Raw genomic sequence first — 14,316 nt, forward strand, 5'->3', positions numbered from 1 at the left:
ATATAATGCCCTGAGACAGCCTGCGGGAATACCAGCTACTAACTAATAATTGATAATGATTAAAATAAACTCATTCATTTTCTGAACAACAAACTGGACACATTTGTAAGCCTTTTGGTAAAGGATTTATAACAGGAGGAATTTTCAAGGCATGTTGACTGTCCCATGACTTCCTGGGTGCAGACAAGATAGACAGCTATAGGAAGAGTAAGGGACAGTCTTGGGATAAACTGAAAACTGTGCAGCACAAAATGCAGGGAACAAGGCAGCAGGAAGACTGGGCAGGGAATTTACTGGTTCCTCTATCTTCCTCCTCTGTGAAGGCACCATGCCATCCTGTGCCTCTGCCCAGCTGGAACAGACAGCTGCATCCACAGCTCTACACTCATAATATGGGAGAAGAACTGGGCAAAAGTCATGTCACAGAAAACAAGTGAATGGGGCAGCAAACACAGAAATACTGCAAAAGGGAAAGGAGCAATTGTCTGTCAGGTTAGGAATAGGGTGGGTTCAATTCCAAGTTCCTGAAGGTGATGACTTCAACCTCCCCATGTTAGAAGCCACAACACAAAGAACGAGCACAGTTTGAGTGCAGCCCATCCCTTGCTGTCACAGTGAGGCCCATGGCATGCACAAATTTGACTCCCTAAGTAATGTATAGTATATGTTCAATTTTCAGAGGCCTCATTTACCATTATGCTTGATCATATTTCCTACAAGCAGCTTTGCTGAGCAATTTCCAGTCTGCAAATAATGTAAATGTACAAGACACCAACAAAGCAAACATCTGCATTTCAATACCAAGGAAAATGGTACAAAATCTTAGAATTTTTAAAACCTAAATTAAGCTCACAGTAAATTTTTGTATATTTTTAATATTAAATTAATTGATCAAAGTTAAATCAGTGTAGAAATACTAAGATGGCTCTATACCTCCAAGTAACCACAGATCATCTGAAAAACAAAGCTCACTATCTCAGTGGTTAGGCAAGTACTATTTTTACAGAAAGCAATAAAATTTCAACTCTAGCAAGTGAGCAGTCATAAGCAAAACACACCTGTGAAGTGTTCAGTAAATTCTTGCTCCAGTTTCATGGCTCTCTCAAATGTCTTCCTGGCTTGCTCTTCTGTTAAGCGTTTATTCATTTCCCTGAAAGTGAAAAGATTATACATTTCAAACCTCTGTCAAATACTTGCAGTCTTTAAACTGTTGAGTATTAATCCTAATAAAAGAGTTAAGCCCCAAAGACACCAAACAAAGACTAGTGGAAATGAGCTGTTCTGGCATTATGTTGGATGGAATTTAACACAATGACATTCATTTTCAAGCACTTTAATTTGGATTAGAAGCCCCATCTTAAAGTCCCTAAAAATTAAACTCAGGGAATTAAATATTATTTAAAAAGCAAACATTACAATTGTCTGCACATAACTTGTGGTAGGTTTTTCAAATACAACAAGTCTCAAACAATTTAGCCTGAGGTACTTTACTTTTACTCACATGATATTTTCCACTGTTTTGGGTTTAATAAAAATGGAGATGGGGTACAGCTGGGCAATCTGCAACCTTTTGATCGCATTACCAGAAACATCGAGAATGCAATGTTTACCCTAAAAAGTGAGAGAGAAGGGAAAACGGCACTAAGCAAAGTTTAAGGCACAAGTAGCATAGCATAATAATTTAGAAGAGAAAACAAGAATATTTGCATCAATTATACTGTTACTTCAGCACTTTGGAACAAACCCCCAGTTTCCTCTGCTGCATCACACATCATTTGAGATGTTCTTGACCCTTCTTTCTTCCTTCCTTTCTTCATCACAGGTTGCAACCTGTGCAGCAATGCAGAACTGTGTAGTGGAACAGCTGGATTTCAACCATACCACCAACATTTGTTATTTTGCTTTGTTTTGGTACTAATTTGAGGATGCTTTAGGAACGTGGCCATGTCACAGATGCAGTTTACAGAGGGGCTAGATGACTTAACTGGCATGGCTGAGGCTGTGCCCACCTCTCCTGGCAGGAAAATATGGCACCATATTCAGGTGGAACTCCAAGCCCTCTCCCTCCCCCAGGTACCAGCCAATAAAAACACACTGGAGATGGTGAATGCAATTTATTTGTGTTGCTTTATCGTTCATCTCTTGAGAAACAAATATAACTTGACTGTTCCCTGAGCAGCTGGAAGACAGCGTGGTAAGGCTGTTTTCCTCCCCCTCTCTATTCTCACACTATAAAGAATTTTTCAGCTTCATCTCAAAGGCTCCTCCTGTTCTCAGCTCCTTTCATCTCAGATATGCTCATTTCCACCTCACACATTTTTACTTCTTTCCTTTTTGAGTAGCATAGGATTGATTTTGCATACTGTCCTTTTAGAAGGGTACAGGGGAAGAGGAACAGAAAACCATTCTCAGGTGACTACTTTAAGAAAAGCTTTGTCTTTAGCAAGAGACCAATGTGAATTGCAGAAATCCCTGAGTCCGTAAGTACCATATAACCAAAGGTTACTGATACCATACAACACCATTCCTGAACTCCTGGGACATCATTCCTGAAGGAATGTCTGAAATTACTGACATGCTTCTGCTTCCTGGCAGAAGAAGTAACTCAGATCATTTACATTTTATCTCTTTCCCAACAAAATCAGAATTTTATTTCAGGTATTTTTAAAGGCAAGTGCTCTTCCCACATGAACAACATATATGTCTGATGATAGCTGTTTTCCAGATCCAGTCCATGGGACTGGATGCCAACTGGTAACATTTAAAAAAGGTGTCTGTATGTCTGAGCAGAGAATTTTACATGTGTTGATCTGTCTGCATCTTTAAATGTGGCACATGCTACAAAAACTGAGAATTAAGAGCATTACTGTTTTTCAAATGAAACATTATTTGCTGTGTTTGGCCCAACAACTTATGCCAGGAGCCAAAGGGTGAAGGGCTAGGTACAGCCAGTACCTGTGCTGGACCTTACTGGATATAACCATGACAGTTTATTCCAAATCAACAATGATGTGCATTAAGAGACTGTGGCCTTGAGGGATTTGCAAACTGCTGGTGATTCTAAAGGAAGGAGGATACGAAAATTGTTTTCAAGTGAAGACTTGAAAGACAAGGAAAAGAAACACAAGTACATAGTGACATATTTTCATCCAGGGAAGCTATTTTGCTTTTTGCACAGTGCATTTAGAATAATTATTTTATATATTTTAGTTCTGTACTTGCACTGCATCTGATTGAGAAGCCCTGCACAGCAGCCAATGCCTTCTGTAACTGAACAACAACATCAGAAAGCATCTTTAGCTGTGTCCATTGTGGGTAAGAAAATGAGAGAGACAGGGATCAGCTAGAAGCATGGGCAAATGAACACAACTGAAGGCTATTTTAAGAACTCTGTTTCTGGTTCTTTTGGGGTAACAGCAGTCACTTCTGTTCTGTCTCCTCCTAAACTGACTGTAGAAAATGTGGAAATCATCTTCTGCATCCCAGCAATGAAACCCATTGAAAAGACTCATCTTTTCAGCAAAATGGAAAAGAATACAAGGTCACAATAATCCAGATCAACCAGTTGGCAGCCTTGTCATGATTTTGAAGTAAAGTTCTAAAGGATAGTCCATTGTTTCCCAGAAAAATAATGTTAGCTGCAACTGAGAAAATGCTGCATCTACCCAAAGTCCCATGGTGCCTGTGCAAGAGATTTAACTGCATGGAGACATCTGGTAATACTTTGTTCTTCATGTCCATTTATGAAAGATTCATAGCAATTTTGTACCTTTCTGATCCAAACAGATGGACAAAAGGACAGAGCCAATTTCAGGTCCAGGATGGAATTGAAGGATTGCATTTGTGCTACCAAGTAAAGCAACTGCTAATAGATTTATAATGTTTAAGCTGTACAGTAATTTCATCATTTAACCACATATGATAGTTTCACAGCTTTGTTCAGCCTCCCATGCAAAGCACTGTTCATCTACTTGAACAATTCTGTAATTAATATTCTTTCCTTCCCTGTTCTCACTGTATCCAATGGGGCCAGGTTCCATCCCTATAGTGGCAACGACATGAGAAGAAAACTTGACCCACAGAATTTCACCGTGTTTGCCCCGGTTTTGCTTCCAATAAATTTGGTTACCAGAAATAGCAATACTCACCCATTTGGTCAAAATGGTCTACAGGGTTTTCCAGAGGACTAAACTACAGCCCTGTGGCACATGGATTACTAGCCACACTTACCCTCTGCATCTCCAGACTGACAGTGCCCCCACTTGTGAGTTCCCACCTAGAAAACAGCTGGTCCTTCTCTCACAGAGATAACATTGGCTACTGTAAATGCACTGGATTTGTAAGCAGCAGAACAACACTTATCAACTCAACATGGAACATTTGCAAACAATTTTCACCAACAGATTTTCTTTAAGACAAACACCTTACTCGCTCAGAAATACACTTTCTTTTTCCCACCTTTTTTTTTCCTGACAGACCAAGTCAACTTCAGTAAGACTTTAGAAATAATCAGAATTTGCAAGAAAGAGTTAATTCAAATTGCTTTGGGATAGAAACAGTAAGGTCAATCTTCAAAATGTATGGGTAGTTATGGAAAAAATACTTTTAAATTGAATTTTTTACATTTACTGCCTTCCCTTCATTAGCTAAAACCATGAGACGCACAAAGAATAACATTTTTGCAAGTTTTCTTCTGCATAGGTCTATGTCAAAAGGATCGTCACATTAATTAACTCCACCAGCACTACTCTTAATTAGTTCATGATCTGTGTGTGTGAGCTAGGCTAATTAGCCTATAATTCCAATTATTCTATATTCCTTTAAATGAGAGGACACATTATGGTTGCTCTTTTCCCACAATTTAATCATGATGCTTTCATTATTCCAAAGCTTCATTACTTCCCTAAATGCATTTATGACAATATACTTTTTTTCTAGTTTTATACAAATTCCTTTAAAAGTCAGAATGCTCCTAATGGCTTCTTGCTGTTCTTCTCTTTTTCTCTGTCAGCACAGGCATATAATCAGCTCAGTAAATGAATGTAAGTGGCACTGATTTACCTTTTCTGCTACTTCTCGCACTGATTGGACACTTGTTCCATAAAGATGATTATTGTACTGGCCAGCTTCAATGAATTTGTGATCCTGAATATCCTTCTCCATTTGCTCTCGAGAAGTGACAAAATGGTAATCACGTCCATCCACCTCATAATCTCGTTTTGGTCTAGTAGTATCTTTAAATATAAACCAATAGTTTTTAAAGCAAAACAAAAACCAGTGACTTTTTTCCCTGCAATATCCAAGTCTCCCATTTATATTGCAAAATTTTCACAGAGAGATTGACAATATTAAGTTTAAACAATATATGAACTTTTAACCCAACAGAGGATGGCTGTAAAAAAAAAATATATATATATATATAATCTAACATTGCTAATAGTATTTGCTGAGACTTACGTGGAACACATGAGCCAAATTTGTCTGGAAATTCTGAAATCAGGTCATCATTTATTCTGTCTTTCATGGGTCCCAAAACAATCACAGGTCGAGTGTAACTGACTAATAAACATAAAGAAATAATGTCAGTTATATCTCATATGATTGTTAGCTTCTAAGAGTTCATCAGAATAAGCTTACTCACATAGCAATGATTTAAATACTTAAAAATAATATGTACTGCTAAAGAGAATAAAAATATATTGAAGAACATCAATCAGTTAATACCATAGTCATAGTAAGATGTTAGACCTTCACTCCCAAATCACCATTCTGTGATTGAAAAGGAGTCTGAAATTTTGAAGCCTTTGGGAAAAATAAACCTTTTCACAAACATCCTAAATTCTAATGGAAAAAGGAAAGAGGGGAGGTTTGAAAATCTTTTCAATCCAGAAAGGCACCTAAGCAGCAGCAGCAGCACAGTTCATAAAATTCTGTGTCTGTGTTGGGAGAAGCTCCTTTTCCTCTAAGACCACAATTAAGCACTCACATACAAAACAACTCAAATAGAAATAGTTTCTGTAACTATTAACACCCTAACAAAATTAAGTGTAATACCTCTTAAAAGTAGTTTAATTATCTATAATAAAGGGGTTTTTGTTGAAAATTAGGTTTAAGCAGATTATTTTTAATCACACTGTAAGAACCATTAAGACAATAATGCCTAAGTATGTTGTCATGATCACGTAACTTCAGCAGTACAAATTTTAATTTTAGGTTCCATCTGTCTGCATAAGTAAGTACCAATTAATGAAAGTCCTATTAAATATATTTTCATTTGATTCAGAGCTACTTCCTTTCCACCATATTACTATAGTTGTAAGAGGAATGTCTTGAATCCAATATCTATTAACTTATTATTTAAGTAACAAACATCTCTGCTGTTTGTCCCTTTGTGAGCCCCTTGGTGAGGGGACAGACACAGACCAGCAGCTGTTCCTGTGAGGGTGACATAACTCCAGTTTCCCTACTCCATATCTCACACCAAGAAATGATTAAGTGCACTGGTGAATTTAGCCAGTGCTAAATCCACCACAAGGCACAAAGTACTTTACATCAAAGGGGACTACCAATTCCCAGTTACTAGTAGGGTCTACTAATATCTTAATATTTCAAATTATATTATATAAATAACGCAGTCTCTATTAGCCTCGTTTAACAATTTTTACTACTTCTGGAAGATTCCTCATAAACTGGGGCCTTTATGCCATGATTATCAAGTCAGAGTGAAAAGTCTATACAGGTGAATGTGCCACAGTGCTATTAAAAACAACTGGGCCATGCCACTCACTGCAGAAACCAGACATGGCACTCAAAATTCCTGTTAATGCATGATGTGTATTTACTTTGACTGACACCCTATTTGGTAGGTAACAGATAAGTACTCCCAAAGGACATTCCTTTCATCAGAATAATTTACGAGTGAGCTATGTATCAAATAATGTAAATCAACTGTTAGCACCTGTGCTAGTGATTTGGAACACTAAAAATTCTGTGTCTATATTTACACAGTGAATCACAGCCAACGTGAAAAGACAAAACCATTCAATTGAAAATAAGTAAAAAGCAATTTTTTAAATGCAAGCATGAGAAAATATTTTCTCCAAATGAATCCCATTTTTTTAAATTTTACTTTTTTCTAGAAAGAATCCCTTGGCAATTATTAAACAAATTAGCCATATAAGAAAACCATACAGAAATGGGAGACTATTTCGAGACATTTCAGTTGAAGTTGGTAAATAGACAAATTATCTATTCACACACCTTTTGCTGTGACAGAAATAGTGAGAATGCTATAGCAATATGAAACAAAAGAAAACTATCATTTATGAGGTTCTCACTGATGAAACTGTTAGGCATACTGTATTTTCTTTCTGCCATATAAGCCACACAAGAAATTATTGAAGCAGCACACCTTTGGATTCTGCACTAAATAATTTAGAGATTTTTATTTAATAATTTATGCCTTTATGATTTATTCATTTGAATAACAGTAAGTCACAAGTTAAAAAGGGCGAAGAAGTTTATCATGGTGCTTAGTACATAGGGGCATGGGAAGCATTCTAACAATTCAGATTATTTTATACTGGGCGAGATCTACAAACCTTCTTGTTGATTGACTGGTTCGTATGACAACACATATTCCTCCTGGCCACCTAAAACGTAAAGGCAAAGGCATATCAATGTATTTTTTTCCTAAAGCAACATATTTCAACTGAGTAATTTATGGACTATGATGTTACAGACACTGCTCAGCAATATGCATTACAATGATACTGATGAGGGACATCTTTCCAGAGCGATGAATTATAAAACTCACAAAGCTAAGCCAAACACTGAGCTTTAAAGCATAAGACACATACAGTAGAAATAAGTTCCTGGTGTATACTGGCATGTCAAGCTGACATCAAGCACAAGAAGAATTTTCAAGCATTGCTGAGGTGCTGTTCCCCACGTGTCCTGGATGCAATGCATGCATGCTGTCATTCACTGCTAGAGCAATGCCACCCGCTTTGGGAACGCTCTCCATACTCTGAAGCCAGCATTTACAATGCCATTTTTTCCATATTTAGACATGGCTGGCAACCATGCATGTCAAGGTGTACAGATCTTCCAATAACTTGATTGTGAATTGGTATTTATATAAACATCTTCAGCAACTCTAATTCTACCAAAAAAGCTATAACTGTATATACTAAACAACTGTTATTTCATCAATTATTTCTTAAAGACAAAGTTGAAAGCAAAGAATGATTCAGGTTGCTCTCAGCTCCAGGAAGCACATTAGCAGTGAATGAAACTAAAATAACTGAATCTTGAATTTTGACAGCTGTAGGCTTTTTAAATGTTAGTGAAAGCATTTGAAATATACCTCAGTTGCCATCCCTCTAAAAGATTACTTCTAGTCTAACATGATATCTAAGAGTAAAATTTCTTTCAATGAAATAACTAAAAATTAACTGTGACAGCAGAGAATTTATAATTCTGAAGACACAAGCTCAAATTACATGACATTGCTTTGAACTGAAGAAAATACAGTCCTCCAGTATTTCACTTGTCTAATTGTAGAACATTCTTTGATGTTCATAAGCCATACTTAAAACAGGCAAAGGAACATACCAAGGCTACACCATAGTTTATATAGAAACAGAAGGCAGATGAATGCTTTTATAAATGCATATAGTGCTTCTATATATCTATTCTCTATTTCAAAGCAAATGCCACTCATATTTTAAATCTAAACATTACCATTTCATTAACAGAAATATTGCTCTTATTTTGCAATAGATTTGCATTCAAACTGTCCTGCAGCAATACACAAAGGAAGACTTTAATTTCCTAAATTGTTGCAAGTGAGGAATACCTTAAGACAGACACAAAACCATGCAAACTGTACATTTTAATATCTCAAAAAGTTACTCATGCAAATGGATTTTAGAAGGACAGTATATACTTTCAGAACCCTTTTTAGGCTAGGGAGAGGAACAGGGAATCACCAACTATCAACTCATCTATGGAAGACCCAGCTCACATAGAATTGGATACTGCTTTGGAGAACTCACAGTGCTATATGGTCAAAGAGTAGTTATGCAAACTACTAAAGAAATAAGAACAAGTAAAAAGCATCCCCTGGACTGAGGGCAAAAAGTATATATTGTCACTGCTTTTCAATACTTTGGAGAAATTAGTATTAACAGAATGAACCTTTTGAACAACCGTACTCATCTGTAATCAAGATAACTTTCATATTAGACAGCGGTAAGAAGAAATTAAAAGAATATTTTAATAAAAATTGCTCAGAATTACACATTGAGGTAAACAAATCCATGACATTCATAATAAAATCATGGCTTCTCAAGTATCAATAAAGTAAAAAACTAACTAGTTGTACCACTAATGAGCTTTAAATGTAAGTAAAGCAAGCTCTCAGAAAAACCTTGGAAGTGAGGGAAGCAGCGAATTTATGAGGAAACAGACACGGTTAGATAGTTTTAATGGTGTGTCATTAAAAATTATTAAAATTTCTGTTTGTGAAAGGCAACTTCCATATGTGCTCAATACTGTGTCATTCTCAGGGAACACAGATGCCTCCCTCATTTGGTTTCTTTTCAATTACAGTCTGCAACACCACCAGTATTTTGTATACATGTATATACATTCTCTCCTTCAGTGTCATCATCTGGGAGAAAATATGTGGCTCATCACCTCTGAAAAGATCTGCAGCCAAATAAATGTATCTGTTAATAAACCACCTTCCTTATTATCCTGACATAAATTATGTATTTCTGCAGTGCCCATTACACAGCAGGCAGTGAGGAGCTGAGCAGAAAACAACTGCTTGACTTTGACTGCTCCTTCTTTTCATGTTCATCTTCAAATCCTCCACTTTCCTATTGTCCTGCTCTGGTCTATCATGGCTTCTAGATCTAGACTGCAACCTTACTGGGAAGTTGTTCACTGGAAATGAATAGTGGGATTCAAGTTCTTGCCCTGGTTTAAGACATGTCAAAGCAGAGTAGAGCAGCACCATGCAGCCTATTACCCACCCAGAGCATGGAGTGCTACTGCAGCTGGGGTAATAGGAAACACTACTGGAGCTTATGCAGAGTGTGGTATTCAGAAGACACTATGTCTTCAGAGAGAGAATTAACATGCTGATTTATCAAAACTGACTCCAGCACTGAAAGTGTGTCGTATGCTTTGAAGACAGTTCATACTAAGCACCCACACTTGACAAAATAAATGAGCTGAAAGCAAGGGTAAATACATGTTTGCTTATCTGTACTTTCATTGAAGTATATACATATTAAATCTGAGTATCAGTTGTGAAAAGCTTTTGATAGTTACAGCATTATTTAACAGATTACACAGTTTGGTTACACTTCCAGTATTAAGTATTATTCTAGCTCAACTGCATACAATTATATTTGTCAGCATTAAATCTACATTTAAATTTAACAGGTCTAGCTAGCTTGTGTAATTTAAAAAAAAATAAAAAATAGGAGTAGATTCAAATTAAGCTGAACTAAAAAAATCACAGACAACAATAAAAATATCCATAAAGGAGGTTTGCAGTGATTCTATGGAGTTCTTTAAAAACAAAGACATGGAACAATTTGCAGTACTCCACCAAATACACAAATACAGATTTCACCTGAAGCTGACTGGAAAGTTCTACTTAACATGTAAATACCCAGAAAAGACAGACAAACAAAACCAAAGAAAGAGCTACAAAACAAAGGCTCTGAATAAACAAAGAACTTAAAGACACTTACGGTAACTACTTTCACTATCGCTGGCATTAGAGGTTACATGCTCTGAAATTGCAACACAATGGGAAAAAATAAGGAACATACACCAATGGCATGAGTCAAACAGAAAGAAAACCGACAAAAAATAATCCAGATGAAAGACAATACTCATATCAAAGTGCTGAAATCAATACATACTGCATATAAAAGTTTTAACGTACTTCTCATAGCTCTCAGGATCAAGCTTAATTTCATATGAAAGGAATTGATGTTAATAAAAAGAAAAACATTAAATAGCACATAAAATAAGATTACAAAAAGTACACTAATTCATAATTCACATGTAACCCTGCATTTTTTCAGTTTTCACTTCAGGAGGAATTTTGTTGTATAAAAGCCTTGGGATTATCCATTTCAACTTTTATGGAGGCAATTTATTGATTACATTTAGTCTCTTGTAGAGAAAATACTGGGTTATATTAGAGGAAATACAGTGTAGCATGTAACACAACTTGCATCAGGTGCTGTAAGGCAGTTTTAAAAAGTCTGTGCTGAAAAACAGACAAGAAACCAATTGTTTATAGAACAGAATCACCTAGAGATATTTCTGGACCATGTTACAAACTTTAAACTAGGTATGATCATAAGGCCATAAAGGCAGCTTATGATCCTATGTTCTAAACCGTAAGTTCATATAGGTTGCTAAAGTCTTCTGGTCTAGACCAAGAATTCCTTTGAAAGTAGCCATTTCAGAAACGAAAAATCAATGTTACAACTACTAGAATTTCTACTTCACAACTGAGGACAGGGACAGAAGTACACTGACCCTTACAAGTAATTTCACAAAAACTGTGCCTTACAGTTATGCCTTGGGAAGAAATGCTATGCTTAGTAACACTTAGCCACATCTCTTTAGAGATTACTTTTCCTGTTGCATAAGTGCCTAACAGTGTTTGTATTTAATATCTGTGAAAGCAAGGTCTTGGCTTTTTTTATTTGTCATTTTAATACATTTTGTGGTGGGGTCTGTACACACAGATTGCTAAGAGTATGAAGCAACCTTTGAATCTTATTAGATTCAAATAGAAATACAATAAATGCTTCAAGTTACTCCTACCAGCCCTCCAGCTGGTCTAAAAGCATCGTAAGTGTTCAAGTCAGACAGAAAACTCTCATGGCATTTGTTAAGGAAAAGTTTTGTTTGCTTTAAGTAGCTGTAAACATCAGTTGCCTAGAGAGAGGAGTGAAAACTGTTACTAGTTAAAGTAGCACGGCAATGGTTCTACTATTACTGTAAAAAGCCACAATGTTATTTTTAAATAAATAAAAATACAAGGACAAGATATAAGTAACATTAAAAAATAATCACCAAATTAAAAACACAGTACTGTTGAGGACAAACAAGAAAGCACTGGTAAGCTTCTGAAAACAAAACAAAAAAAAATCTAACTTGACAGTCACATAAACTTTACATGCTCCTGAAAGCAAAAACTCCAAAAGATGACAAGCTAGGAAAAGCTTATGAACCAGTTTTAGTCAACCTCCTTATGCCAGTAGAGCACCAATCTCAAAGAGATCTGTCAAAAAAAAAAAAGTAGTAATTTTTTCAGATTGGAGGTTAAAATAACTTGGGAGTATTTTGATCACTTACTCAGGCCTTTTGATCCCATGTCGTCAGGGACCTCCTGCAGAGTAGTCCCCAGAGGGCAAGCAATAAAAAGACAATCACAAAAAAAATAATTGTCAGTAATATATAAAACTGGCGCTACGACAGGAGACAGTTCCTAGAACATCACAGGGAAAATAAGTCTATAGAATTTGACTTGACTGGCACATGAAGTGCAATCAGTAATGCAAATGGCAGAGAACACAGTCTGTTTTGAACCTGGTCTGAATTAGAAAATTTATGCAACTACGTTTTGAGAATAAACTTTTTTTTAGTGCTGGCAAGAACAATGAAAATCAGAGTAAACTCTCTTCATTAGGAAAATCAAATTGGAATGATTGACTTTGAAAAACTAGTCTAAAGGGACTGATTTGAGAAACTGGTAAGCTCCATTATCCTTTCATCAACACAGTGCCTTCTACTCCAAGTCAGAAACAGGAAAGCATCACTGACAGCACTGGTAGGCAGTTACCTCCTCCAGTTAGTCAACAGTATTGCCCATTTTATTCCAATCTGGGATACCCTTGTGTTAAGTTTTATTTTAACAGCAAACAAAGGTTTGCACTGGTTTTGTAGACTGGTTTGCCACTTGCACCATGAGCTCCTCAGCCTGTTGCAGCTCATGAAACTGTCTCCATGGTAACACCCTATGCAGTCTAGCAGGCCCTTCTACTGTGCTTTGCTCTCCATCGAATGCCACATACTTACGGTCAATATCACTGGTTTCCTGCTCACTCTGGTCCTTGTTCTTGTAGAAGGGAAATTTTCGGGAAAAGAGGTTCTTTTTACGCTTGTCATTGAATGACTGCTGAAGAAGAGAAGGAGGGGCAAAACAAAGGATGTCTAATGTCTGTGTGAACAAAGGCCCAGACCAGCAGCTTTGTGGAAGCTGACTCCTACAACCACATTATGCAGTGCATATCTCAGTCAACACTCATCTTCTCAGCTCATTCGAAATAGAGACTGGGATCATGACTTTACTCATATCCTCCATGTTTCACATGCTTAGTATTGAGAAAGCTGGTTCATCCTTTACAGCCCCACCTGTGTTTCACAAATTTAGGCTTGCTGTGAGTGTTAAAAGAAAGTGGAAAACTAGGCTGCTGTAAGATGGCCAAATCATAATGACTCCAAGTCAATTAAATCACTGATATTATCTCATTTAGGGGTTACAGTATTTAAAAAAACAAAAAATGCTGAGGCTTTTGTAAACAGCTCATATTGTAAGACAACATCAGAAGTATTGGGCGGTGTTACCAACCAACTGAAAAAAATAGCTTCAAAACTTGTATCAGTGTTATTTTTATTATTATTGCAATTCATTGCAAGTTCACTGAAAGGAATTACTCTGTTCTGTGTAAGTCTGCATACTAAAACCAAGATTAACTTTCAAAAGACACAAACCAATTTCATCGGTTTATTGTGGCAATTATGTTTTTCAAGAGTGCACTTATAATTACCACATGAAAAACCCTGTATATCAAGGATCATGTTCAGCAACTTTTGACATTAACGGCTTGTGTTGCTGAAGAATTTCTGCATCTCAGTTGCTACAAACATTTCTAGAGTTACATACATAGACATTTCCATGTGAGTATAAACTATTATTGCTCTCCTTGTCCAAGTGACGGAGTGCATCTGTGCATTTTCATTTCTATATAGGTATGTTCTTTTGTAATTAACCCAGATTTTAGTAATATCTGCCATGTCTTCTGCTGAAGACATTGTGTGACTGCAGCACCTTTAATTTGATGTTCCAAATCAACAAAAAACCTTAAAGTATAAATAAAACAGTAGTGCTTTAATCATAATTATGCCCAGTACTAGAGCTAATACAGCTAACTTGAAGTCAGCAGAAATTGCCTTCCATCTTTAAGCATGAGTGATTCATCTGACCAGTTT

The 14,316-nt window shown here is 36.4% G+C and overlaps 1 protein-coding gene across 13 annotated transcripts in view; it reads right to left on the minus strand.

Moving 5' to 3' along the window:
* The window catches only part of DLG1 (discs large MAGUK scaffold protein 1), a 123,772-nt gene that overhangs the window by 3,254 nt on the left and 106,202 nt on the right, over window positions 1-14,316 (minus strand). For 4 of the 13 annotated variants that reach the window (XM_015637619.3, XM_015637616.3, XM_015637611.3 and 1 more), the window contains 7 exons: window positions 13,123-13,222; window positions 10,773-10,814; window positions 7,602-7,652; window positions 5,458-5,559; window positions 5,062-5,234; window positions 1,502-1,611; window positions 1,059-1,150 (listed from right to left, as the gene is read on the minus strand). In XM_015637619.3, the coding sequence (XP_015493105.1) occupies window positions 1,059-1,150; window positions 1,502-1,611; window positions 5,062-5,234; window positions 5,458-5,559; window positions 7,602-7,652; window positions 10,773-10,814; window positions 13,123-13,222 (670 nt within the window). Of the gene's footprint in view, window positions 1-1,058; window positions 1,151-1,501; window positions 1,612-5,061; window positions 5,235-5,457; window positions 5,560-7,601; window positions 7,653-9,201; window positions 9,238-10,772; window positions 10,815-12,399; window positions 12,434-13,122; window positions 13,223-14,316 lie in introns of all 13 variants that reach the window. The other 9 variants (XM_015637613.3, XM_033516572.1, XM_015637621.3 and 6 more) reach the window with 6 other exon arrangements.

The sequence above is a fragment of the Parus major genome, chromosome 9 (genome assembly GCF_001522545.3).
Source record: "Parus major isolate Abel chromosome 9, Parus_major1.1, whole genome shotgun sequence".
Taxonomy (NCBI): domain Eukaryota; kingdom Metazoa; phylum Chordata; class Aves; order Passeriformes; family Paridae; genus Parus; species Parus major.